A 23,891-nucleotide genomic window follows, 5' to 3' on the forward strand; every position below is an offset into this window, starting at 1 on the left:
AGCAGGATCCTGAAGCCCATGCAGGCTCTGAACCACGCGGCCATCCGGAAGGGGTGAGATAAATCTTGGGGAAACCACCCCCCACCCCCGCGAGCCCCAGGAGCCCGGGCTGCCGCCTCCTGCCTCCTACACCCCTCCTCCGCACAGCTGGCCCTGGAGGCTGCTGGAGCTGGGGTTACCCCGTGGGGACCCTCATGCTCTTTGCTCCCCTCCTTCTCCCTCCCCCTCCCCCACAAGCCATGAAACCAACTGACCAGATTGACAGATGCAGGTGCACGGGAGGCGGAGGTGGGGGTGGTGCCAGCAGCCAATGGGTTAATGGTCCCGGCAGGGGCTCCACAGGGGACCAGGGGTCAGATGTCTCTCTAAGATGGGGACAGGCACGCAGGCTGCTATTCCGGGGCTCTGATCACGGCTGTCTATTTATAGCGCTGGGGGGGGGCCGCCTCACATAGGCAGCAGAGAGGCTGCCCTGCTGCAATGTCACTGTCGTCACTGCCTCTGCAGGCTGCAGGCACCTGCCACTACCGCAGGGGACTGAGGGGCCTTGGCCCAGCAGGGACCCCAGGGCCTTGGGGCACTGTGTGAGCTGGAAACGTGGCTGGCCAGATGGGCAGCACCATGGAGCCCCCTGGGGGTGCGTACCTGCACCTGGGCGCGGTGACGTCCCCTGTGGGCACAGCCCGCGTGCTGCAGCTGGCCTTTGGCTGCACTACCTTCAGCCTGGTGGCCCACCGGGGTGGCTTTGCGGGCGTCCAGGGCACCTTCTGCATGGCCGCCTGGGGCTTCTGCTTCGCTGTCTCTGCGCTGGTGGTGGCCTGTGAGTTCACACGGCTCCACGGCTGCCTGCGGCTCTCCTGGGGCAACTTCACCGCCGCCTTCGCCATGCTGGCCACCCTCCTGTGCGCGACGGCTGCGGTCCTGTATCCGCTGTACTTTGCCCGGCGGGAGTGTCCCCCCGAGCCCGCCGGCTGTGCTGCCAGGGACTTCCGCCTGGCAGCCAGTGTCTTCGCCGGGCTCCTCTTCCTGGCCTACGCCGTGGAGGTGGCCCTGACGCGGGCCCGGCCCGGCCAGGTGAGCAGCTATATGGCCACGGTGTCGGGGCTCCTCAAGATCGTCCAGGCCTTCGTGGCCTGCATCATCTTCGGGGCGCTGGTCCATGACAGCCGCTACGGGCGCTATGTGGCCACCCAGTGGTGCGTGGCCGTCTACAGCCTGTGCTTCCTGGCCACAGTGGCCGTGGTGGCCCTGAGTGTGATGGGCCACACAGGGGGCCTGGGCTGCCCCTTCGACCGGCTGGTGGTGGTGTACACCTTCCTGGCTGTGCTCCTGTACCTCAGCGCCGCCGTGATCTGGCCGGTCTTCTGTTTCGATCCCAAGTACGGTGAGCCCAGACGGCCCCCCAACTGTGCTCGGGGCAGCTGTCCCTGGGACAGCCAGCTGGTGGTGGCCATCTTCACCTACGTCAACCTGCTCCTGTATGTCGCTGACCTCGCCTACTCCCAGAGGATTCGCTTCGTGCCCAGCCTGTAGCCCACAGTGGCAGCCCACCCACCTCTGCTCTCTGGCCACCAGCTCCAGGCTCTGCGAGGGAAACTCAGGTGAACCAAAATGTCAAGTAGCGAGCAGGAGGGAAGCCGCGGGCTCAGGGGAGATGAAGTACAACGGGACAGGTCGCTCCCCGACTTCCAGACTGGGCTCAGAGGGACAGGGGCAGGACACTAGGGCACAGGCCCTGAGCAGACGCAGGGCAGAGCCTCACCTAGGCCAATCCCCAACTCTCTCTCACCATTTCCCAGTGCTCCTGGGGCTCAGTGCTGGTCACTGGAACATCATAAGGGAAAACTTTAAAGTAGCTGCTGTTGTGACCCATTTTGCAGCTGGGGACATGGAGGCTAGAAGCATTTGCGAGGCACCCAGTACCTCCATTAGTGTCTGGAGACCACACTCAGGCTGGGTAAGGCAAGCTGAAAGAGGAATGACTTCCAGAGGAGACGAACCCGGGAGAGTAGCCGGGCCAGGCAAGGGGAGGGAGGGGCGTGGGGAGCCAGAACCACTCCTGGTTCAGAGAGGCAGCTCCCAGAACCCTGGGAAGAGAGCCCTGCCTGGGGAGCTGTGCCAGCTCACAGAGAAGGAGCCAGAAATCTGGACCAGCCTCTCCCACCCACATCCGGGAAGCCTCTGGGCTGGTAGCCACAGTGTTTGGAAGCAGGCTTCCTCCGGAGTCTTCGCAGGCTGGAGGTGGCGCGGGTGGCCTGGAAGAGCCTGCAGAGCCCGGCGGCACCGAGTGCACAGTGGACGGGGAGGACCTGGTTCCGCCATAGCCACGGAGCCCCACCTGGACACTCACCATTGGCTGTGACGAAGCAGCTTCAGCAGTGCTGGGTGGGCATCTGTGCACTGTGGGCATCTGTGGCACTGGGAGGGAGCCCGGCTGAGGGCGGCCGCTGGACACAGAGTCTGGGTACTGCTTGCCTCTGCTCAAGGGTCCAGTTGCCGAAACACTCCTGACGCCGGGGCCATCATCCTCCAGGCTCCAGCCAGCTTCTCCTGCACAGAAGCCCAGCCTGGTCCAGCCAGGAGCTGACCCACTGTCCACCCCTGAGTCCAAGCCGGGTGGGCAGTGGCACAACAGCCCCTCAGCCCATTGACTGGGCCCCATTGACGTCCTTGAGCAGGAAATAAATGCTGACATTTATACGTACCCTGCCTCTGGACCAGCAGTCTCTTCTGAGGGGACTGTGGGCACCTGCCCCCCCCTGGCGGCCCCTCCTAGTGTGCTCTGGGGGACGGCTGAGGAAGGAAGTGGCCTGGGATCACAGGCAGGGCAGGCTGGGCTCCTGAGGGTCTGAGCAGCCTCCTGGGGAAGGGGCAGGCAGCGTCTTCTGCCTCACAGGGGTGACAGGCCAGCCTGGCTCCGATGGGCCTGTGGCTCATGCCCGTCCCTCCCAGAGGCCCGCAGCACTCACCTCCTCCCCCACGCCCATCTGGGGGTCTCGAGAGGCCCTGGACACAGCAATGGACAGACGCATTGTTGCTCCTTTTAGACGGCGGTCCCCACAGCCAGGCCTGTGCTGCTGCCATGAAGAATGTGAGGAAAGGGCCTCACTGGCCGCTGAGGAAGGGTCTCACTCATGTTAGCCAACAAACAGGGTCCGGCCGACATCCTTTACTCAGAGGGGGTGGGTGTTTTGGGGTCAATGACAGATCCCAGATGAGGGCAGTCAGGTGTTCAGGGCCTGCCGCTGGCTGAGGGTGATACGGAGGGGGCATAGGGATCACCTGCTTCCTGACTCAGGGGAGACCTGGGCACCAGTCTTGGAGAGGACCCAGCCTACTTCTCTCCTTTTTTTCACGTGGCCAGAATTCTGAAACGAGTTAATTGTCACCAGCTTCCCAATTTCCTCCCTGTCCGGTGGCCCTCTGCCACCTTCGCAAAGGTCCTGAGGGACAGAAAGGAAGGGGAGGGGACCCAGGGCTGGGAGACTTCCTTCAGAGTCGGTCCTGTTGACAGTGTATCCCTGGCCCAGAGGGCTGTCCATTTTGGGTTTTTGGGTTTTTAGGTAAAAGTGTTACTTGCTGTTATCACTTGGGGAAAAGTGATTTTGTAACGGCCTGGGGAGCTTGGCTCTCAAAGCGCCTAGGCGATGCTAGCCTCCGTGCCCCAGGTTTGAGCTGTCCATCTGGACAAGCTCTTCCCATGGCCACCACAGGGCAGCCTCCCAGTGTTGGTGGTGGTCATTACGTGTTCACGGTGGGGGGACCAGGTAGACAGATAGCCAGAACGCGTGGCCCTGCCGCTGTGGCAGGAGCATCCCAGGCCTTCTGAAAAGATGTGCTAGAATAGCCTGTCATCATCTAAGATACAGCACAGAAAAAATAAGGCAGCTCCTCTCACCCCTTGGCAGAGGAATGGGCCGCCAGTGACCCCTTCTGACTTCGCCCTTAATCTTGGCCACTGACAGGGACCCTGACTATCCCGAGCCCCAGATGCAGGCCCGAATCAGATGAACTCTGAGCATGTCCTCAGGGGGAAGTGACTGGAGCTTCACTCCCCCTAAAACCCAGGCGGGCGAGAGGTTTGGGTATTGGAGGATGCTCCGGGCTGCGTGGGAGTGGGGGCATGATGGGGTGGGCTTCCTTCGTTTGCTTAGTGGAACACCGCTGCGTGCCCAGTTAGAGGAACACCTGTGGCCGCACTGTCATGCCTCTTTCTTTTCTTTTCTTCCTTTCTTTCTCTCTCTCTTTCTTTTTTTTTCAGATGGAGTCTCGCTCTTGTTGCCCAGGCTGGAGTGCAGTGGCGCAATCCCGGCTCACTGCAACCCCCACCTCCAGGGTTCAAGTGATTCTCCTGCCTCAGCTTCTCGAGTAGCTGGAATTACAGGCACCTGTCACCACGCCCGGCTAATTTTTTGTATTTTTAGTAGAGACGGGGGTTTCACCATGTTGGTCAGGCTGGTCTCGAACTCCTGACCTCAGGTGATCTGCCCGCCTCGGCCTCCCAAAGTGCTGGGATTACAGGCGTGAGCCACCGCGCCCGGCCAAAATAGTGATATATTTAAAATGCTTCCACTTGGCAAATTATTTTCAACTCTGCCCCCGCGGGAAAAAAAAAAAAAAGGAAGGAAAACGCTGTACAGCCGGGCTTCTCCAAACTCGATGACAGTAGAAGGGACTGATTCCCAGAGAGCGCCGGCCGCGCGCCCAGGGACGCCAGCTGGACGCGTCCGTGTCCGGGTGGCCCAAGACAAAGCCCTGCGTGGAGGGCGCCTCACAGGCCCCAATCGGGCCGCCCCCTCCGCCCGCGTCCTCGGACCCCACGTGTAGATCCCGGGAAGCGCGACCAGGAGGAGCGCGGGTCAGGGGACCGCGTGCCGGAGAGGGTGTCTATCCGGGGGCCGGGGGATCCCGGGGCGCGAGAGAGGCGGGGGCCGGCGGTCGGCGTGGGAGGGGCGCGCAGATGATGCAACCGCTCTGGCGCCGCCGCGCGCTCTGATTGGCCAGCGCCTGGCGGCCGCGCCCGCATTCGCTGGCGCGACGGGGGCGGGGCCTGGGTGCGGGTGCCGCGTGGCGGGCGCAACGCTGAGGGGTGGGTACGACCCGCGCACGGTAGCTGGGTTGGGGTCGGGCTCCGGGAATGGTGGGCGGCGGTCGCTGGGTGGGGCGCGACGGTAGCCCAGTTCCAGGCGGGGTGGGAACCCAGACGGGGGACCCCTAGGCGCCGGGCACTCCCCCTCCTCGTACTTTTCCCCCTTCCCAGTCATTTCTTCTGCGGAACCTCCACCCCTCCAGTGGGTGCGGGACGCTAGGCAGCAGGCCAGGCACCGCCGCTCTGACTGGGGGCCCCGAAGCAGTTAGCGGGCCGGACAGCAAAGTGGAAAGTTAGACCAGCTGGGACCAGGGGAGGTGGGCACCCGGCTGCGGGAGGAGTGGCCAGGCTGGCACTGCCCCCCTAACTTGCTCTCGATCCTGCCGGTCTCGTCCCGCAGAGCCGGTGCTATCTGTGGGGGCTTTGGGCCAGGGGTCTCCTGACAGCATGAGCGTGGGCTTCATCGGCGCTGGCCAGCTGGCTTTTGCCCTGGCCAAGGGCTTCACAGCAGCAGGTAGGCCCCCAGGTGGGGGACGGTGAGGCCCAGTGGGAGAGACTGGCCCCTTTCCACTTCTGCAGGGCTGGGGGCTGAAGGTGGGTGCTGGGTCACAAGGCCTGAGTCCTGGGGGAACTGGCAACTTCTGTGTGTTTGGGGCTTTACCTGTGCTGTCTCACTCTTCTTCCTGGGAATGGGGAGGGAGGGAAGCCAAAGCTGGCCATGAAGAGGAACTGTTTCCGGCCGGGCGCGGTGGCTCACGCCTGTAATCCCAGCACTTTGGGAGGCTGAGGTGGGCGGATCACGAGGTCAGGAGATCGAGACCATCCTGGCTAACACAGTGAAACCCCGTCTCTACTAAAAATAGCAAAAATTAGCCGGGCGTGGTGGCGGGCGCCTGTAGTCCTAGCTATTGGGGAGGCTGAGGCAGGAGAATGGCGTGAACCCGGGAGGTGGAGCTTGCAGTGAGCCGAGATTGCGCCACTGCACTCCAGCCTGGGCGACAGAGTGAGACTCCATCTCAAAAAAAAAAAAAAAAAAAAAAAAAAAGAACTGAAGAGGAACTGTTTCTCCCCTCAGGCGTCTTGGCTGCCCACAAGATAATGGCTAGCTCCCCAGACATGGACCTGGCCACGGTTTCTGCTCTCAGGGTAGGTGCAGATGAAAGAGAGAAAGGAGACTGAGTCCCTGTGGGGCTGGGCGTGGAGAGGCAGGAGTGTGTGCTGTAGCCCCCACCCCAGTGAGGGCAGGGGCCCTGGGCTGGGGTCTCATGGACCCCACCTCCTCGCCCTGCTGATTGCTCTTGGGACCTGGGTGGTGGGCGTGTGTACAGCTGATAGGAGGGCGTTGTTCTGGAATGGAGTTCCCTGCACAGGGTTAAAGTTTCGAGGGGTCCTCTGGGGGCCTGGCAGGTGGGGCCACAGCCTGGCAGCCAAGGAACACACCTGGGGGCTGCTCGAGACCACCACTCCCACGTGGAGAGCCAGGTCTGGAGGACGGCAGTCTCACGCTGGGGGCAGATTGGTGGCATGGATGGAGGGTCCTTTTCCGTCTGCAGCAGGGACATATTCCACACAGAGTTCTTCCTCCATTTCTGGGTGGGAAGGGTCATCAAGGGGGTGGTCAGAGCCCTGAGCCCCCAGCCCTGCCCACCCCCAACTCCAGCATTCTCTGTGCCATTCTACCTGTGGGGCTCTTGGCTTGGTGGGGGTGCAGACAGCCACGGGACCAGGCTGAGCCCACCTGTTGCCCCTGCAGAAGATGGGAGTGAAGTTGACACCCCACAACAAGGAGACGGTGCAGCACAGTGATGTGCTCTTCCTGGCTGTGAAGCCACACATCATCCCCTTCATCCTGGATGAAATAGGTGCCGACATTGAGGACAGACACATTGTGGTGTCCTGCGCGGCCGGCGTCACCATCAGCTCCATTGAGAAGGTAGCACCGCAGGCCCAGTGGGGTGTGGAGAGGGGCTGTCTAGAGCTCGGGCCCTCAGTACTTCAGTTGTCATCTGCAGAAGGGTTGCAGCGTCCCGGCCCACTGGGAGAGCTCGGGCACTGCTTGGTGGGGTGAGTGCATCTAGGCACTGCGTCCAAGGCCAGACAGACACACTGGTTTCTCTTCCAGAAGCTGTCAGCGTTTCGGCCAGCCCCCAGGGTCATCCGCTGCATGACCAACACTCCAGTCGTGGTGCGGGAGGGGGCCACCGTGTATGCCACAGGCACGCACGCCCAGGTGGAGGACGGAAGGCTCATGGAGCAGCTGCTGAGCAGCGTGGGCTTCTGCACGGAGGTGGAAGAGGACCTGATTGATGCCGTCACGGGGCTCAGTGGCAGCGGCCCCGCCTATGTAAGGACTGCGGAGGAAGCTGGCGGCGGCGGGCACTTCCCGAGACCACCGGGCACATCTGTCCCTGCCCCCGCTTGGAGGGCCAGGGTGGAGGGCGCCAAGGCTGTGGGAACTGGAGCTTGCCCAGAAGGGAAGGAGGAGAAGCCCAGGAGAGAGGCTCAGGGTGCCTTCTCCCCACAGGCATTCACAGCCCTGGATGCCCTGGCTGATGGGGGCGTGAAGATGGGACTTCCAAGGCGCCTGGCAGTCCGCCTCGGGGCCCAGGCCCTCCTGGTCAGTGTGTTTCCTGAGCCTCTGGTGGGGCCACTCTTTGCAGGGCCCTGGGGCTTCACTGGGAGGAGCCAAGTGGGGCGTCAGTGTGTGCTACAGTGGCTGGGGCAGTGCCCCGCAGAGGCAGGTGCGTGCCCACAGCCGTCAGCCTTTCTTCTGGCTGCAGGGGGCTGCCAAGATGCTGCTGCACTCAGAACAGCACCCAGGCCAGCTCAAGGACAACGTCAGCTCTCCTGGTGGGGCCACCATCCATGCCTTGCACGTGCTGGAGAGTGGGGGCTTCCGCTCCCTGCTCATCAACGCCGTGGAGGCCTCCTGCATCCGCACACGGTGGGCCCCCGCCCTGCCCGCTTCCCTGGTCTCCAGTCCTTGCATGGCAGAGGCCTGTCTCACACACATCTGCTCATTCACGCACTCAGCAGATATGTATTGAGCTCCAGCCCGGTGTTGCGCAGGACACGGGGCCCTGAGGTTCCCTGGGTTACTGTGGGCAGTGCCCCTCCCCACCTTCCGTTTCCTGCGAGGAGGGAACATCCACAGAGGGACCCGGATGCTCTGCCCTGTGCTCCCCACATAGGTCCACCATTGTCATACCCAGGAGTGTCATTCGAGCCAGGGGCCACACCAGTGGGGTGGCGGGGTGGCCAGGCACATTAGGAAACTTCTGTGGGGCCCACCTTCCTCCTACCCTCGCTGGGGGATTAAGTTAGACCAGCAGGACACGCAGCAACATCCGGGCACAAGGAAAATTCCATGGAAGGTGAAAGAAGCTAAGAGCAAGAGAGAGACAGAGTTTGCTGTTTGCCTGGGATCCCACAGCTGGTCAAAGGCAGAGCCAGGCTGGGAGCCGCTGTCCCCAGTTCAGGTCTGCGGGGTGGCTGAGGACGTCTTTCTCGCCACACTGCCCACTCTCCAGTCCAGACACCCTCAGACTCTGCGAGTGCCACCCTGTAACAGTGAGGGGAACACAAGGGGCCTGGCCTCACCTCCAGCCTGCAGGGGAGACAGGTGTAAACCCACATCCCGTGGTGGGGCCACGAGAACTCAGGTCTGGGGGGCACTGCGGGGAGATTTGGTGATGCTGAGCTGATTCAAATGAGGTGAGAAGGAGCCCAGCAGCTGTGTGGGGGCGTGTCGCTGACAGAGGGGAATAAAGGTGCTGAGGTGAGGGTGACAGCATCGCCCAGGGCTGACTGGCACTGGGAGCTGTGGGCTTCACTCCCTCTTCCTGGGTGCACGCTTGTGCTCCAAAGCCAACCTCTCCCTGCCTCTCTAGGGAGCTGCAGTCCATGGCTGACCAGGAGCAGGTGTCACCAGCCGCCATCAAGAAGACCATCCTGGACAAGGTGAAGCTGGACTCCCCTGCAGGGACCTCTCTGTCGCCTTCTGGCCACATCAAGCTGCTCCCCCGCAGCCTGGCCCCAGCGGGCAAGGATTGACACGTCCTGCCTGACCACCATCCTGCCACCACCTTCTCTTCTCTCGTCACTAGGGGGACTCGGGGGTCCCCAAAGTGGCCCACTATCTGTGGCTCTGATCAGCACAGGGGCCAGCCAGGGACATAGCCAGGGAGGGGCCACATCACTTCCCACTGGAAATCTCTGTGGTCTGCAAGTGCTTCCCAGCCCAGAACAGGGGTGGATTCCCCAACCTCAACCTCCTTTCTTCTCTGCTCCCAAACCACGTCAGGACCACCTTCCTCTAGAGCTCGGGAGCCTGGAGGGTCTTCACCCACTCCTACTCCAGTATCAGCTGGCATGGGCTCTTTCCTGAGTGCAAAGGTCAAGGACCCCCTCTGTGAAGGCTCAGCAGAGGTGGGATCCCACGCCCACTCCCGGCCCCTCCCTGCCCTCCATTCAGGGAGAAACCTCTCCTTCCCGTGTGAGAAGGGCCAGAGGGTCCAGGCATCCCAAGTCCAGCGTGAAGGGCCACAGCCCCTCTTGGCTGCCAAGCACCCAGATCCCATGGACATTTAGGGAAAGGGCTCCTTGGGCTGCTGGTGAACTTCCTGTGGCCACCACCTCCTGCTCCTGACCTCCCTGGCAGGGTGCTATCACTTCTGTCCTGGCCCTTTCAGTTTTATAAGTTGGTTTCCAGCCCCCAGTGTCCTGACTTCTGTCTGCCACATGAGGAGGGAGGCCCTGCCTGTGCGGGAGGGTGGTTACTGTGGGTGGAATAGTGGAGGCCTTCAACTGACTAGACAAGGCCCGCCCACATCTTGGAGGACATCTGCCTTACTGATTAAAATGTCAATGTCATCTAATGCAAAAGTCTACAGATTCAAATGTTAGTCTCATGCAACCCCTCCCCACCCCTGCCAGAAACAGAATAATGTTTGACCAAACACTCAGGCACCCTGTAGCCCAGTGAAGTGGACACATACAATCAGCCATTCCAGGAGGCCCACAGGATTGGAGGAGCTGCTGAGGGTTGGGTTACAAGGGCCAGGGGTGGTCTGGTTCCTTCAACCAACACATAGTTACCGAGTATGGAGACAGCAAGATGAGGCCCCCTTCCCTCCGGAGGCAGTGCACACTGTGTGAGGGGAGCTGGGCTGGGTAGCAGCAGGGTGTCAGGGTGTGCAGGGGGGTCCAAGGTGTGCCAGGAGTTAGGAGAGCTGAGCAACTTTCTGGAACTTATCCCGGGAACTCATTTCCAGAGACCCCACAGGCTCACTGCAGAACCATGCTTGGTATATATGGGGCGTGTAGAGGGCACTTGGGGAACAGAATCCAGCGTTTCCCCCGAGGGAGGGAAGACATGCAGGGAAACAGGGAGGAAACCCTGCGGCAGGGCAGATGGCATGGGTACATCCTCCACCACCACTCTCCCCCTGGCAAGAGTCCTGGCCACTCCCCATAAACTGAGTACTCACCACACCCAGGCACAAAGGGGACGGTAGGTGGGGTGAGTCCCTGCTGTCTGGCTGGGATCTGGCAGTGCAGGAGCTAAGCGGGGGACACAGATGGACAGTGCTGGGCCGGGAGTCCCTGCAGGCTCCCCTGAAGGCACCCTCCTGTATGGGTGGATGTGGGCATCAGGGCGGGTGGGGAATGCCCTTGTGTCAGGGCTGTGAGCAATAGAATAACCCCCTGCCCCAGCAAAGTGCCTGGCAGTGCTGGGAGACCCTGGCAACTCCTCCCACCTGGGCAGAGGTGCCCCCAGAAGAGACTGTCCCACAGGCCACACGCCTGTCCCAGGACCAAAGCTGCCCCCTGACCATTCCCCTCAAAGCCAGTTTCCCTGCTAGCGCCCACTCTCAGGTGCTGACGCAGAGCAAGACGAGGGGCGCGGGGCTGCCAAAGATGCTTCTGGTCCGGGGACACAAGGGAAGCCAGCAGGCGACGCGGGTTTCAAGTGAGGCAGACAGGTCTTGGGCCCCAGAGGAAGCACGGGGAGGTGAGGTGTGTGGGGGGCTGCAGACGGGCTTTGCAAGGAGGCGTTTGCTTCAGCAGGCGGGCCCTAGGAGCTTTCCCACTGTGGGTTCCTGATTAAGCAGAGGCCAGAGGCAGGTAGAGCCAGAGTCCACAGGAGGCTCCTGACATGCGTGAGAAGTCTGGGGAGGTACGTGAGGCAGGCTGTGGGGAGGTGGACACCAGAGCGTGAGGACGGGCCCACGCCAAGTAGCAACATGTTTTATGTGGGTCTCAGCAGGTCAAGGAGGGAGATGGTGCCGGGGACCAAGGACCCAAGGATCCTGCTAAGAAGCGTCGAAATGCTGACAGGCAGAGGAACCCTACATGGGGCCCCTGGGGGCCAGCCAGATGGTGCTTTCCCTGCTCCTGTCACCAGCAGCTCTGACACCTCTCAGTCCTGGAAAGCCCCCTCCAAAAATGAAGCGGTTTGGAGTGAGTCCCCAGCAGGCCAGGTGGGCCCTGGAGGAGGAGCTGCCCGCCTCTGCTTGGCTCAGCTTCTGCCCCCGTTTATTTTTCATTTTCCTTTTTTTTAGAGAGGTTCTCTGTCGCCCAGGCTGGAGTGCAGTGGTATGATCACAGCTCACTGCAGCCTGCAACCCCTGGACACAAGCAATCCTCCCACCTCAGCCTCCTGAGTAGCTGGGACAACAGGTGTGCACCACCATGCCCAGCTTTTTTTTTTTTTTTTTTCTTGTAGCGATAGGGTGTCTCTATGTTGCCAATGCTGGTCTCAAACTCCCAGGCTCAAGCGATTCTCCCACTGCCTCCCAAAGTGCTGGGATTACAGGCTTGAGACACTACACCCGGCCTGCCGCAGTTTCTTGGTTGGAATTGCCCTGACTCCAGCTTGCCAGCTGGGGCCCTTGCCCTGCCCAATTCTGCCACGCCTCTTCAGTGCCCGGCTGACCCCTGTCCATGGTACTTGTGCAGGACAGGCTCAGACTCTGGAACCAGTGGGTCAGCAGCCCCTGGCCAGGCAGAGATGGGCAATGTCCACCCTGGGAGGGCCCTGCCTGGAGACCAGGGAGAGCAGGGCTGGACTGGACCCCTGTCTGGGTGTGGACGCTAGCACCTCCCTCCCGGCAGCATCTGGCTGAGATCTGCTGCTCTCAGGAGGAACCCACGAGGTCTTAAGGTCAGTCCCACAGAAGCTGCAGCCTGGGGCGGGAGGAGGCATCCAGCTGTGACGGGAAGTGAGCTCCTGGAGGTGCAGAGAAGTCCAAACAGGGAGCCAGGCCTCAAGGCAGCACTTAAAGTTGGTCGTGGAGATGAGTGTGCGGAGTGAGAGGGATGCTTGGAAACCCATGGGCCTCTCTCGCAGTATCCCTCTCAGTAGAGTAGCCTTTCGCGGTTCTGGCGGCCTCATGGTTTGGCCCAAGCATGGCTGCACCACTGTTTCCAGGGACAAGTGCCCTGGGCTCTCCATGGGGAGCTGGCCAGGAGCCGCTGGGGAGGTGAGGAGATCTTCGTGCAGAGCCAGTGCCAGCCCTCACTGACCACGGAACACCTTCGGCTCTCTAGGAGGACAGGGAGACAGGTCCTAGGGGTTTGGCTTGGGCTGTTTCCACGCGGCACCTCCCCTCCCTCGACACCCTTTCTACAAGCCACCGTCTGCTACTCTGCAGGTGCCTGGGACCCCACCCACCCCAAGAAGATTCTGGGGTGAGGGGCAGCAAAGGAGCCTGGGCAGCTCCCTGAGTGTCCTCCCCAGCCCGTCCTGCCCATCTCTATGACAGTGCCCAGGGAGGGGAGGACTGAGGCTCCTTCCCAGGAGAAGACAGCACCGCAGTGAGGACGATTCATAAATCTGTTCCAAATTCGCGCGGAGGTGCAAATGAGAGTGGGCTCGACCCTGTGAGGAGGAGTTGGGATGTGGGAGTGAGTGGGGACAGCCTGGTGAGCGTCTGCCCGTGGGGTGGGGGCTGCCAGCCTCAGGGCCAATCACCCCTGGCTCCTGACGGCACCGTCGCTCCAGCTCCCGCTGTGTGGCACGGAGGGCGGGTCCTGAGGAGACTCGGGGGCCCGCCAGGTCCCCGCTGTGTGGACCTAGCCCTCACCGCCCAGCAATGCACGACTTCACCCTCCCGCGGAGCAGGATGCCCAGCGGCTCAGGGCGCCCTCCCCGCGCCAGCCCAGTGTGGTGTGGTAGGATGAGGACGCGAGCAGGGAGGAGAGGCAGGAGACGGGGCTGCACTCCTGGCCTCAGGGCCCCGTGTGCTGTTTTGTACACTAAGGTTGACGCCTCGGAAGCCACGCCAGGACCATATCATGCCCCTAGAGCCTGTGAGACTCGGGCTGTGCCCAGAGCAGGGGGAGCAGGTCCCCGACGACTAAGGACACCACTGTAAGAACCACACGCAGCCCCACAGCGCACACGGCGACAACGTGCTGTGGGGCTCGGAGGAGTTCCTGGGGTCTGGCAGGGACGGGCGGAGGGACGCTTCTGAGCCTTACACCTCACGGATTCGGGACTTCGGGGCCGGCCTGTTCATGGACGGAGCTCAGGAGGACCCCACAGCCCGTCCCCGCCCCTTCCTCCCCGCTCACCTGCTGGCGGGGCGGCCACCCTTCCCCTCCCAGGATTCACAGCTGCGAAGGGAAGAGGGTGGAGGAGAAAGTCCAGACACGGGATCCCCCGTTTACCTTCCTCCCGAGTCCTCTCCCCCTACCGCTGGGCATCTCCAACAAGCAGCGAAGTCTCCCCCGGGCGGAGCTCTGGGTACACGTGGCGCAGGAAGGGCCTGGGCAGCTCGGGGTGTGCTGCGCGGGGGGGGATCGCCCCTCGCTGCTGGGAGCTGCCAGGCCGTCCCCGCACCGCGCCGCTCCGGGACCCCCGAGTTGGAATCGCGGGGCCCCGGCGGCGCCGTCCTGACGCAAGAGCGCCTCTGCCTGGCAGGGCCCAGGCCAGCACTCGAGGGGGCGCACGCAGAGCCTGCCCTAGGCTGAGCACTCGAGCTGGAAAACGCCGCCGGCGTCCGCGAGCTTGGACAGGGGCCCTGGACGGCGGGAGCAGGAGCCAGGCGAGGCAGGCTCCGGCTGCAGGACGCCGGGGGCTGGGGGTGGGGACCTGGCGCTCTGGCCGTGCGCCCAGGCCCGCCCGTGAGACCCCGCCCGGCGCTAGCGCAGCCAGTGTTGCCAGGGACGACGGCGCGCGGGTTGCGCATGCGCAGTTTGCCCTCCCGCCGCCGCGCCTTCCCCTTTAAGCGCCGGCCGGCCGCGTCGCCGCTTCATGAATGGAGCCCACGTGACCAAACATCATGTGACGTCTGTGGAGCGGCGGCGGCGGCGGCGGCGGATCCCGAGCCTGGTCCGGCCCGGCCTTCCCAGTGCGCTCGGCCCGGCCCGCGCAGGCGGCGAGTCCTCCGAGCCCCGGGCCCGGACCCCTCGCGCCGGTCCCTGCCCCGCGCGGCCTCGGAGCGCGCGCGGCCCCGCCCCGCCCCGGCCTCGGCCCGCCGGGCCCGCAGTGTGGTGAGTGCGGCTGCGGCGGCGGGCCCGGGCGGTGGGGGCGGCGCGGTGGGGGCGGCAGGGGCCGAGGGGGCGCGCGGGCAGGGCTCCTCCCGGAGCTAGGCGGGCGGTTGAGGGTCCGGCGGCGGGGGCCGCTGGTTTCGGGTCTGCCGCGCACCCTGCTGGCGGCCCGTGCCTCGATTTCCCCAGCGGTCAGGAGCCAGCTCCTCCTGCCCCTGGCGCCCGGGTACTGGAGGTGCGCTGCGGGCGGCGGCGGACCCGCGAAGCCGGGAGAGTGCGGAGCGGACTCGGAGACCCGGGCGTCCTGGAGGGAGGGGCACTGGACGGCGGGAGGAAAGGGTGGGGTCGAGCGAGGCGTCCGGGGGTCCGCGCCAGGGCCCGGCGGCCCGGCCCGCAGCTGCTGATTCATCCGGTGGCCGCGTCAGCTCTCCCCGGCGCGGGGGTCCGCGGCGAGCCCGGGAGGAGGGGCGGCGATGGGGGTGCTGCGGGGAAGACCCTGCCCCTGGCTCGGGCTCGGGTTCCGTCAGTCGCGTGCCAGAGCCCGGAGGGAGACTTGCTGAGTCATCAGCGTGAGGTCACTCGGTGCTCAAGCTGATACCGGAGGGGATTCGAGCGAGGGGCCTCGGAGACTAAAAGGCCGCCAGCGGGAGGTGGGAGGGAGCAGCCGTGGGGATGTGGGAGGGGGCCAGGCCCGGCGCCTTGGGTTGCCTGTTTAAGTGAGCGCCGAGCGATCCAGTTGAAGGCAGGGGTGCTTGAAGAGGAAGTGAGGGTGGCTCGCTGCAGGTGTTCTCCCGGGGTCAAAGGTGAAGCCCCGGGCGGTCCACCCCTTCCCAGGCGGCTCTTTTCCGGCAGCTGGTCCTGGTCCCAAGTCTGGAGCAGTTTCCCAAACTGGGAAATAGTTCCCTGAGTGAGGGAGGGGAGGAGCTTCGGTGGGCCGAGCTAGCCAAAGGGGAAGTCGGCTTTCCCTGGGACTGGCCTGGTTGGACAGCCCCTGGCCAGAGATCGAGGCCCTGGGAGAAAGAGGGGTGTGTGTACCAAGCCCTGGGTGACAGTGGGCTGGGCAGGGAGGAAGGAGGGGCAGCTGTACCAGGAAATGGCAAAGGGGAGGAAGCAGCCCAGCCTCTCTCCCCAGTTGGCCCTGGAGTCTGGGTTGAGACGGTAGGTGGTGGGAGCTTCAGGGTGCCTAGCCTTGGTTGGGGTGCAGCAGATGGGCTGGTGTGGATGGCACAGGGTGGCAGAACGCAGCACCCAGCCACCCTAAAGTTGTCGCTACCTGAAGTGGGGTCTCAGCGTTGTGTGAAGTTAGCAAAGGGAGTGGCCCTGTTGGGTGTCTGGCCTGGCAGCCCAGGACGCTTAGAAAGTGGCAGCTTGGGAGTGATGTGGCCAGAGCCACCTTTCCTCGGGTATGTGGAGATTCACGAAGGTAGACTTCCTTTGCCCAGGAGTTCATTTCATGGCTGGGTTAGGCCACTTTGTGGTTTGCCCTCAGGGATACCCCCCGCCCTCCGCCACACACACACGTCCATTCTCAGTGAGCACCCTCTACACATACACACAGAACACAGGTCCACTCTCAGTGAGCCCCGGGGCTTATAGATTCCAGATGTTTCAATGCTTTAGCTGACCGTTGGCCTGGAGTTTGATGCCCTGGGAGAATTTCGGGGTCCTGGAGGGGCATTTATGTACATCTTTTTTTTTTGAGACGGAGTCTCACTCTTTTGCCCAAGCTGGAGTGCAGTGGCACGATCTCAGCTCACTGCAAGCTCTGCCTCCCGGGTTCACGCCATTCTCCTGCCTCAGCCTCCCGAGTAGCTGGGACTACAGGCGCCCACCACGACGCCCGGCTAATTTTTTGTATTTTTAGTAGAGACGGGGTTTCACCGTGTTAGCCAGGATGGTCTTGATCTCCTGACCTCGTGATCCGCCCACCTCGGCCTCCCAAAGTGCTGGGATTAGAGGCGTGAGCCACCGCTCCCGGCCCATTTATGTACATCTTCTCAGTCACTTATGCATCAGTGGAAACTAAGTTTTAGGTTCTGCTCAAAGAGTGACTTTCAGGAGCTGAGAGCTTATGGAGCAGAGGCCATGACTGCCGGGGAGTTTCGGCCGCTGGGCTTTGCAGCCAGGTGGGGCTGTCTGTGTTCAGGCACGGGAGTTTCTACTTTAACCAAAGGAGACGGAGCTCCCAAATCTCCCTCCCTTTCCTGGCTGTCAGTGTGAATGGGTGGCCTAGGTACCCTCGCAGGTTGCGGAGCCGTGACCATCTGTGCCTCCTGCGTGAGGTGGCCTTATTAGCCTTTGTGGGAGCAGAGGGTGCATGACAGGCCCCAGCTCTGGCCAGCCTTGCGGGCTGGAGGAGAGCGGGGGCAGCTTCTCCTCAGTCCAGCTCCTGGGATCCCTGCATGGTCCCTCTCAGCCCAGGTCCAGAGGCTGTCTCTGCTGAGAGTGAGTCCCGGGTTGCCAGAGGCCAGGCCAGGAGCCTGGAACGCACTGGCTGTGCTCAGGGCTGCCCCTCCCCCACCCCCCGGCGCACCTTTGATAGGAGGCGATGGCTTGCACTTGTGCTGAGTTCAGGCCTTCTGCGGAGGGCAAAATCTGTCGAGGAGGCACTTTTCCGTGTGATCTCTTCAGGAAGTCACCACTGTCATTGTGCTTAGCAGCAGGGGTGGGGGCGATGGGGGTGGGAGAAGCTGGTGCCAGGGCAGTGTCTCTGCACCCTGACTTGCACTCAAGGCTGGGGCGCCCCTCCATGCTTGGCTGAGGGCCTGTCTCCTGGGGCAGTGTTGTGCCGGACGTGTAGGAAAGAGCTCCTGTGGGCCTTCTGACCTCCAGCTCAGGTCTTCCCCATCCTTTATCTGGAAGAATCCAGTGGCTGGAGCCTCGGGACCTTGCCTCTGAGCTGGCTGGGCTGTGGGGAGGGGTCTCTGGCCTCCCCTCCCTGCTCTGTGCTTGCAGCCTCACCTCCTGGTCCAAGGCTGGGTGAGGTGGAGTCTTGAGCCTGGTGAGGATGTGTGCATCCGCCTGGCCACACTTCAGCTCCCCTGATGAGAGTAAGAAGCCCCCCAGCCCATAATTTCCTGAAGTGATCCTAGCTCCTCTGGAGGAGCCTCCCATCTTCTGCATCAAACCTGGAAAGTGGGGGATGGAGCATGAGGCGGGGGTCCATGCCCAAGGGTCTGGTGGGAGCTGGGCTGAGCTGGGAATCCCAGAAACGTCCTTAGCAAGAAAGTGAGAGCAGAGTGCTGGAGGGACCCTGAGTGGGTGAGAGTTGGTTGTTAAGTCCAGCCACCCCAGCACTTTTGTTTTTGCTCCCTGGCCCTGTGGGCACTCACCCGGGGCAGGGACCAGAGAGCAGGCTGCAGCTCGGAGGGGCTGACTCCGCCAGCCTTCACGTTGGGCAGGCCCGGGGTGGCTCACTGTGGGAGCCCTTGTGAAATACCCTGGATGGGGTGGGGCAGGGGCTGCTTCCTGCAGCCCAAAGCCACAGGATGGTTACTCCATCAGTGGAGGAGGTGGACTGGGAGGGCTAGAGGGGCCTCGGGCCAGGCTCCTCCCAGCTGATGGCCTGCCACCTGGAAGGTGGGGGAACTCCCTGGTCAGTCCTGCCAACAGACCAGAGCTAGATGGACGGCCCACCCCCAGCTTTTCAAAGTTAGGAGGCTGGGAGACTCGGGGTTCCCTGTAGCCTCCTCTCTGGCCAGGTCCCCAGTGGGGCCCCTGTGCACCCAGGGAGCAGGGGGCTTTGTCCCAGGCCGGCTCAGGGGAGGTGGCTGTAGAAGGTAGGACCCTGGAAGATGCACACACAGGGTCACTGGCTGGCCCTCACCTGCTATTGGCCAGGCGGGGGGCTGCGGCTCTCGTGGGGCGCGGGCCAGGGAGTGCGGGCGCGGCGGGAGCCAGAGGCAATGTGCTGAGTCAGCGTGACTCGCCAGGAACAGCCGCGCTCTGGGCAGTGCCGGGGTTATTTTTAAAGCTCCCGGCTTCCTTCTAGGCCTGCCTCTCCCGCGTCTTATTCCTTCTAATCTCTCCCCCGCCCCTTGTCTTGCGCCTGCCTTCCTAACAGCCTTCAGTTCCCCTTCTCCCGTCAGACCTTCCTGACCTCCCACCTGGTTCTCTAGGGGCAGGGTGGACAGGAAGCAGCTCAGCCCAGCCTGGGAGAGGCCAAGGGCTGCCTCCCATCAGGTATTGGGGGCTGGGCACCTGGACAGCAGGCTGGGGCGGGCTGTGCGGCAAGGGCTCTTGTGAACTGGGGTGGGGGGCGGGGGGCGGGGGCGGCGAGGGTGGTCTCCAGGGTACTGACCTGCTCCGTGTCTTGCAGAGAGCGCCTGCTCGCTGTGCCCCCGGGTTATGACGACCCCCAATAAAGGAAACAAGGCCTTGAAGGTGAGTGGGCAGGGACAGGAGCCTGCGGGCTGGGGTGGGGGGGCACAGTGGGCGTGCCCGCTTGGCCTGTGACCCCTTGCACTGTGCCCCAGGTGAAGCGGGAGCCGGGTGAGAATGGCACCAGCCTGACGGATGAGGAGCTGGTGACCATGTCGGTGCGGGAGCTGAACCAGCACCTGCGGGGCCTGTCCAAGGAGGAGATCGTCCAGCTGAAGCAGCGCCGGCGCACGCTCAAGAACCGCGGCTACGCTGCCAGCTGCCGCGTGAAGCGGGTGACGCAGAAGGAGGAGCTGGAGAAGCAGAAGGCGGAGCTGCAGCAGGAGGTGGAGAAGCTGGCCTCGGAGAACGCCAGCATGAAGCTGGAGCTCGACGCGCTGCGCTCCAAGTACGAGGCGCTGCAGACCTTCGCCCGGACGGTGGCCCGCAGCCCCGTGGCGCCAGCCCGGGGCCCCCTTGCCGCCGGCCTGGGGCCCCTCGTCCCAGGCAAGGTGGCCGCCACCAGCGTCATCACAATAGTAAAGTCCAAGACGGATGCCCGATCGTAGGGACGCGCGTCTGCCCAGGCGGGTCTTTGCGGGGCCACTAGGCACATGGCGAATTCGGCTGCCCTGTCCCTCTGTTTCCTTCTCTTCTCTTTCCTCCCTCTCTTCGCCGCCCTTCTCTCTTCCCTGCAAAGCACAACCTGTACCCCAGGGGCGCCGGGCTGAGCCCCTTTGATCTCGTCATTGTCGTCGTGTGTTTTGTATGTTGGGATTGGTCAGTTTGGCGGTGACGTGGGGTCGCCCCAACCCCTTTTGTACCAGGGCCATGCAGGCTTGGAGTCCAGAGTTGGTGCTGTGGGAACGGACTAGAGAGAGTTGCGGGAGAGAGAAGGAGCAGGCACGCTGGGCCTCGCGTGTCCCCGAGCAGTGAGGGTCCCAGTGTTCCCTCCACTCCCGAGTGGCCACAGGCTCTCGGGCTGGGAAGGATTCACTCTCTTTAGCCCCAGGGGAGCAGCTCAGCTTAGCCCAGCATGAAGAGATGGGCTCTGCTCTGAGAGTAGGGCGGGCTTGAAGGCCCTGATGGGTGGACCACCAGCCTGGGCGCAGTGGTGCTGGGGGCGTGCAGCTGGGCCCAGGGGCTGTGCGCTCAGGCCTGACCCGTTGCACTGAACAAGACCAAATCGCTGGTTGTGCGCTTAACGTGAGGGTGGGCCCAGTGTGCCCTGCGATGGGTCCCGTGTCACTGTTTACATGACCTATCTGTGTGGTTATATAGCCCTTTATTTAAAAGAGAGAAGTTCCTTTTACAAAGTTATTAATTATATGTTTAAAAGTTAAAGAAAAAAAGAGCTGCAGAGTATTTATAAAACTGTCTTTTAGAAAAAAAACAAGCAAGAAGACCGTTTGACCATATGAATGGAAAAGGGAAGAAAGTATAATAGAAACTTTGCTAGTTAAAAAAAAAAGAAAAAAAAACAAAAAATCCCTTTCTTGTAAACTTATGGACACCTCTTTGTGGCTGTTGGAGTTTAGTTTTTATATACACAGAGTTATCAGACATTATTTATAAAACTTAGTTTAAAAAAAAGACAAAAAAAAAAAAAAAAGCCAAGCCGTGAGCCGACCAGAAGGCCGTCCTCTTTGATATCTTTTGCAATTGTACCGAAAGTGACTTACTCCTCTGCCCTTCCTGCTTCCGTCTCTTGCCGGTGCCGTGGTGTTGTCCGTGCCTGGTGAGGTTTTGTGCAGCGGTAAAGTGCTGGTGCTTCTGGTGACCTTTGACCTGTGGGTGTCACTTCTTGTGTCTGTTTTCCCGTGTTCGTTTTTTGGGTTTAGTTGTGCTTTTGCTTCTGCTGGCTTGCTGGACCTGGGCTGGGGTGCCAAGTGGCGCTTGCTGCGTCAGAGCTCAAGGAATCTGTGCCCACCACCAGCTCCTGGTCCGTAGGAGGTGAGACATGGGGTTCTGTCATGCCCCCCTCCACTGAGCCTTGGCTACATCTGTGTCTAGGGCTTGGGCTGATCTAGTGGCAGGGTAGGTGAAACTGGGGTCCCTTGGGGCCCCGCACGCTGCTTCCACACCCACCACCTCTGGCCTTGGGTGGTGGCATTACAGGGATGAAGGAGTCACTGTGGGTGGCCACAGGGCTATGGCCAAGCGTTCCCTGGCCGTCTTCCTCTGGCCTCAGCTTTGTTCCTATAGGCTGCCCGCGCCGTGGGCTGCAGGTCTCGCCGCCCGCTTGATCCCTGAGGTGTTTCCATGCTGTGGGTGGTGCTTCCAGGCAGAGTGGGTGGGGGCCCACCGGGGGCCGCCCTTTCTTCCTTGTCCCTGCCTCACTCTGAGAGCCTTGGGGGTCTCCACCAGTGCAGACAAGGGCTACAGTCTCCAGGGCTGGGTCTTGTCCCTCTTCTCCGCTGGTCCACGCTGGCAGCTCTTGGCTTCGGGCCTGCCTTCTGCCTCCCTTTGGGATCTGTGTCTTCCAGGGATCAGCTGCTTGGCTTCTGCTGGAGGTGCCTCCCTGTGGGGGCGCAGCCTGCCTCCTGCTCTCAGTTCCTCACCAGAGGCTGCTGCCCTTCCTGGCTGGGCTCAGGAGGCTCCTTGTAGGCATACGATGGGGAGGGGGTGCCCCTACCCACCTCCAAGAGGCTACAGCCCTGTGTCTGGCCATGTGAGCCCTGGCCTTTCGCCGGGTTGCTGGTTTCTTTTCTGTGGGGCCCAGACTTCTGTAAAGCACACAGATGTGGGTAAGATGAAAAACTGGCCCAACAGGGCTTAACCCTATGGGTGGTGGGATTTTTATCCAAGAGTTTGGCCTGGTGTGCCCACAGGATGGGAACAGGGAGGCACCGTCAACACTTGTGATGTTAATGAGCTTTTCTTTGCTCGAGGTGTTCAGAGACAAGTCCTGTGTCTACCTGCGTCAGCCTGAAAATGGAAATATTGGCTGTTGACTCTTGTCATTTAGTGACTTCATCCCCCTCCCCTCAGTCTGATCTTGTCTAAGTAGAATCCAGGCGTTAGTTGGAATCATATCATAAGTATCCATAAAGAAAACGTCATGATCTGCCTTGGAGTGGGGAGAAACAGGCCCTCCCTGTCCTTGTGCGGCCCCCACTTTTGTCCTGGCTGTGGGTGGCCATCCATTTTGAGCACCTCTGCCAGGCTGCAGACCTGGAGGCGAAGGGAGTGTGGAAGAGGAGGGTGTAAGGGTCGACGCGTGCTGAATGGGAGGCGCAGGTCCTCGGTGCGTTGGCAGAAGAGGCTTCTGGAGTTTCGAGGCCATACCTCCTTTCAAGAGCTTTGGATTCGGGGCGACTTCCCTCGGTCTAGGGGAGTGTTCCTGTCCCCTGTCAGGTCAGCCCTGCGGAGCCACTCCACCCCTCTTCCCCTTCCCCTGGATTTCCTGACATAGATGGTGTGTTCATGTGCAGGTGTGAGTGTGCTGTCCTGATCTCTGTTGATCCCGCTTTCCTGCTGAGAGGGTGGTGGAGAGGGTGGTGGTCTCTTCTCACCTCAGTTTTTCTGACACAGCGAATCGAGGGCTTTGGCCAAGGCCAGGTCTCTCAAACTTGTCCGCCAAGTAAACCATGATATATGTCTTCCCTTCCACCTTAACGTTGCCCCAACTCCTCTTTTATCCTAACATGGACACTCAGATTTCAGAGGAATAGCCAGCAGGGACAGGTCAGCTCTCACCAGGAGAGTGAGGCCCCTGGTTGCTGCACGGGGTGGCACTGGTGTTGCTGGCTCAGCTCTTGGTGCATGTTTCAGATATGTGTGCACACTTCTGCCTGGTGGTCAGGGCCCGGCCCACGGCCCTGAGTGGCTGCAGCCTGCTTTGGGACGATGGTCAGGTCCCATGTTGTCCCTGCTGCCTCCCTCTGGAGTGGCCACTTGGCCAAAGCGCCCATCCACATCTGGAAAGTCTGAGCCGCAGCCTGCTGCACCGTTTCCGCTCTGGGATCTTGTGAGTTACTTTTTTAGGCTGTGGTTTGGTGAAAGGAACCAACACATTAACGATTTTTCCCCCAGAAGCCACTGAATAATTCTTTTTGGTGTATTTTTGCCTTCCTGTTGGCTGTCTGGCCTTGGAGCAGGTCGGGAGAGTGGAGTACATAATCAGTGCCACACAGAGGCAGGGCGTGTCTGAGAGACTAATGCCTGTCCTGCCTCTGGCCTGTGTCCTGGGTGTGTACCATACCTGCTGGGCCAGTCCCACACATTTCCACCCTGCCCCTGGAGCAGCAGCTTTGATACCATGGGTGTCCCTTGAGTCTGAGCTAGAGTGTGTCCCCGATAAACTGTGAGACCTCCCTGTTCTTGGTGACCCCAGTTGGGCTTTGGCCCCTCCAGCAACCTTGTGTCCCAGCCCTGCCCTTCTTCCCACCCCCTCAATCTGCTAGTCCCTGAAGCCTTTAACCAAACGGGAGTGGGCACAGAAAGCCTTCTCCTGGCAACAGGACAAGGGCTGCCCGCGTTTCCAGCCCTGTTGCTCTCCTGGCGCTGAGAGGTGGGTCCAAGCAGAGTTGATCAGTCCCTGCCTGCCCTGCCTAGGTCTAGCCAGGGGAGGTTGTGTGTGTGGGAGAAGACCCCGGGATCTGCTGGGGTGGGATGGAGGTTATTAAAGATCTAAGTGAGGAGGGGCTGGGGTTTGGATGCGGGGTGAGGCCCGAGCGCTCACACGTCGTGTAGGGCGGGCAGGGGCCTGACCTCTTGCAGGGCAGTGGCCTTGGTGCCCTACCCCTGCCCTGCGCAGTATTTATTGCTAAATTATTGTCCAGGAGGGGCAGCACTGGGCCTGGCCCCCCGGGTATTTATTGCTGTACATAGTGTATGTTTGTGATATATAAGGTTTTCTTTATTTTGTATATGATCAATAAACCTTTTAAAGAGACTGGCAGGTGCTTCTTTGGGGCGACGCGGCGGGCGGAGCCGGAAGGGGTGG

The 23,891-nt window shown here is 61.8% G+C and overlaps 3 protein-coding genes and 1 long non-coding RNA gene across 13 annotated transcripts; 3 read left to right on the forward strand and 1 right to left on the reverse strand.

The window, feature by feature from the left end:
• The first annotated feature begins 372 nt into the window (after window positions 1-372).
• On the forward strand, window positions 373-2,704 carry MYADML2 (myeloid associated differentiation marker like 2). The gene has a single exon (XM_004040791.5). The coding sequence runs from the start codon at window positions 610-612 to the stop codon at window positions 1,531-1,533; it is 924 nt and encodes a 307-aa protein (XP_004040839.3). The 5' UTR covers window positions 373-609; the 3' UTR covers window positions 1,534-2,704.
• A 2,324-nt stretch (window positions 2,705-5,028) lies between these two features.
• PYCR1 (pyrroline-5-carboxylate reductase 1) lies at window positions 5,029-9,973 on the forward strand. Of its 7 annotated transcripts, none has more exons than XM_063705748.1 (8): window positions 5,029-5,089; window positions 5,490-5,603; window positions 6,165-6,235; window positions 6,843-7,022; window positions 7,212-7,433; window positions 7,614-7,706; window positions 7,870-8,033; window positions 8,980-9,973. In XM_063705748.1, the coding sequence occupies exons 2-8, from the start codon at window positions 5,537-5,539 to the stop codon at window positions 9,140-9,142; spliced, it is 960 nt and encodes a 319-aa protein (XP_063561818.1). In that variant the 5' UTR covers window positions 5,029-5,089; window positions 5,490-5,536; the 3' UTR covers window positions 9,143-9,973. The 7 variants fall into 7 exon arrangements, with proteins under 7 accessions (XP_063561818.1, XP_063561821.1, XP_063561816.1 ...); XM_063705749.1 differs by having other exon boundaries at window positions 5,083-5,109; XM_063705752.1 differs by lacking the exon at window positions 5,029-5,089 and having other exon boundaries at window positions 5,123-5,603; window positions 8,980-9,049; window positions 9,393-9,476.
• Window positions 9,974-10,058: 85 nt separating this feature from the next.
• On the reverse strand, window positions 10,059-14,291 carry LOC101149247 (uncharacterized). The gene is made up of 2 exons (XR_002005829.4): window positions 13,763-14,291; window positions 10,059-12,636 (listed from the first exon to the last, which is right to left on the reverse strand). It is a non-coding gene; the product is annotated as an uncharacterized lncRNA (long non-coding RNA).
• An 84-nt stretch (window positions 14,292-14,375) lies between these two features.
• MAFG (MAF bZIP transcription factor G) lies at window positions 14,376-23,840 on the forward strand. Of its 4 annotated transcripts, none has more exons than XM_031011682.2 (3): window positions 14,376-14,587; window positions 18,903-18,967; window positions 19,060-23,840. In XM_031011682.2, exons 2-3 carry the CDS (start codon window positions 18,932-18,934, stop codon window positions 19,510-19,512), a joined length of 489 nt encoding a protein of 162 aa, XP_030867542.1. In that variant the 5' UTR covers window positions 14,376-14,587; window positions 18,903-18,931; the 3' UTR covers window positions 19,513-23,840. The 4 variants fall into 4 exon arrangements, with proteins under 4 accessions (XP_030867542.1, XP_063561823.1, XP_004040840.1 ...); XM_063705753.1 differs by lacking the exon at window positions 14,376-14,587 and adding an exon at window positions 15,488-15,742; XM_004040792.5 differs by lacking the exon at window positions 14,376-14,587 and adding an exon at window positions 15,749-18,766.
• Window positions 23,841-23,891: the final 51 nt, after the last annotated feature.

Source organism: Gorilla gorilla, chromosome 4, assembly GCF_029281585.2.
Source record: "Gorilla gorilla gorilla isolate KB3781 chromosome 4, NHGRI_mGorGor1-v2.1_pri, whole genome shotgun sequence".
In the NCBI taxonomy this organism is placed as follows: Eukaryota; Metazoa; Chordata; class Mammalia; order Primates; family Hominidae; genus Gorilla; species Gorilla gorilla.

Excerpts from the sequence above, each read along its gene's own strand:
- PYCR1 (XM_063705746.1), top strand. The coding sequence starts at position 5,537 with ATGAGCGTGGGCTTCATCGGCGCTGGCCAGCTGGCTTTTGCCCTGGCC. Across the intron at positions 5,604-6,164 it reads CAAGGGCTTCACAGCAGCAG|GCGTCTTGGCTGCCCACAAG; the intron begins GTAGGCCCCCAG and ends TTCTCCCCTCAG. Across the intron at positions 6,236-6,842 it reads CCACGGTTTCTGCTCTCAGG|AAGATGGGAGTGAAGTTGAC; the intron begins GTAGGTGCAGAT and ends TTGCCCCTGCAG.
- MAFG (XM_031011682.2), top strand. The coding sequence starts at position 18,932 with ATGACGACCCCCAATAAAGGAAACAAGGCCTTGAAG. Across the intron at positions 18,968-19,059 it reads AAGGAAACAAGGCCTTGAAG|GTGAAGCGGGAGCCGGGTGA; the intron begins GTGAGTGGGCAG and ends ACTGTGCCCCAG.
- MYADML2 (XM_004040791.5), top strand. The coding sequence starts at position 610 with ATGGGCAGCACCATGGAGCCCCCTGGGGGTGCGTACCTGCACCTGGGC.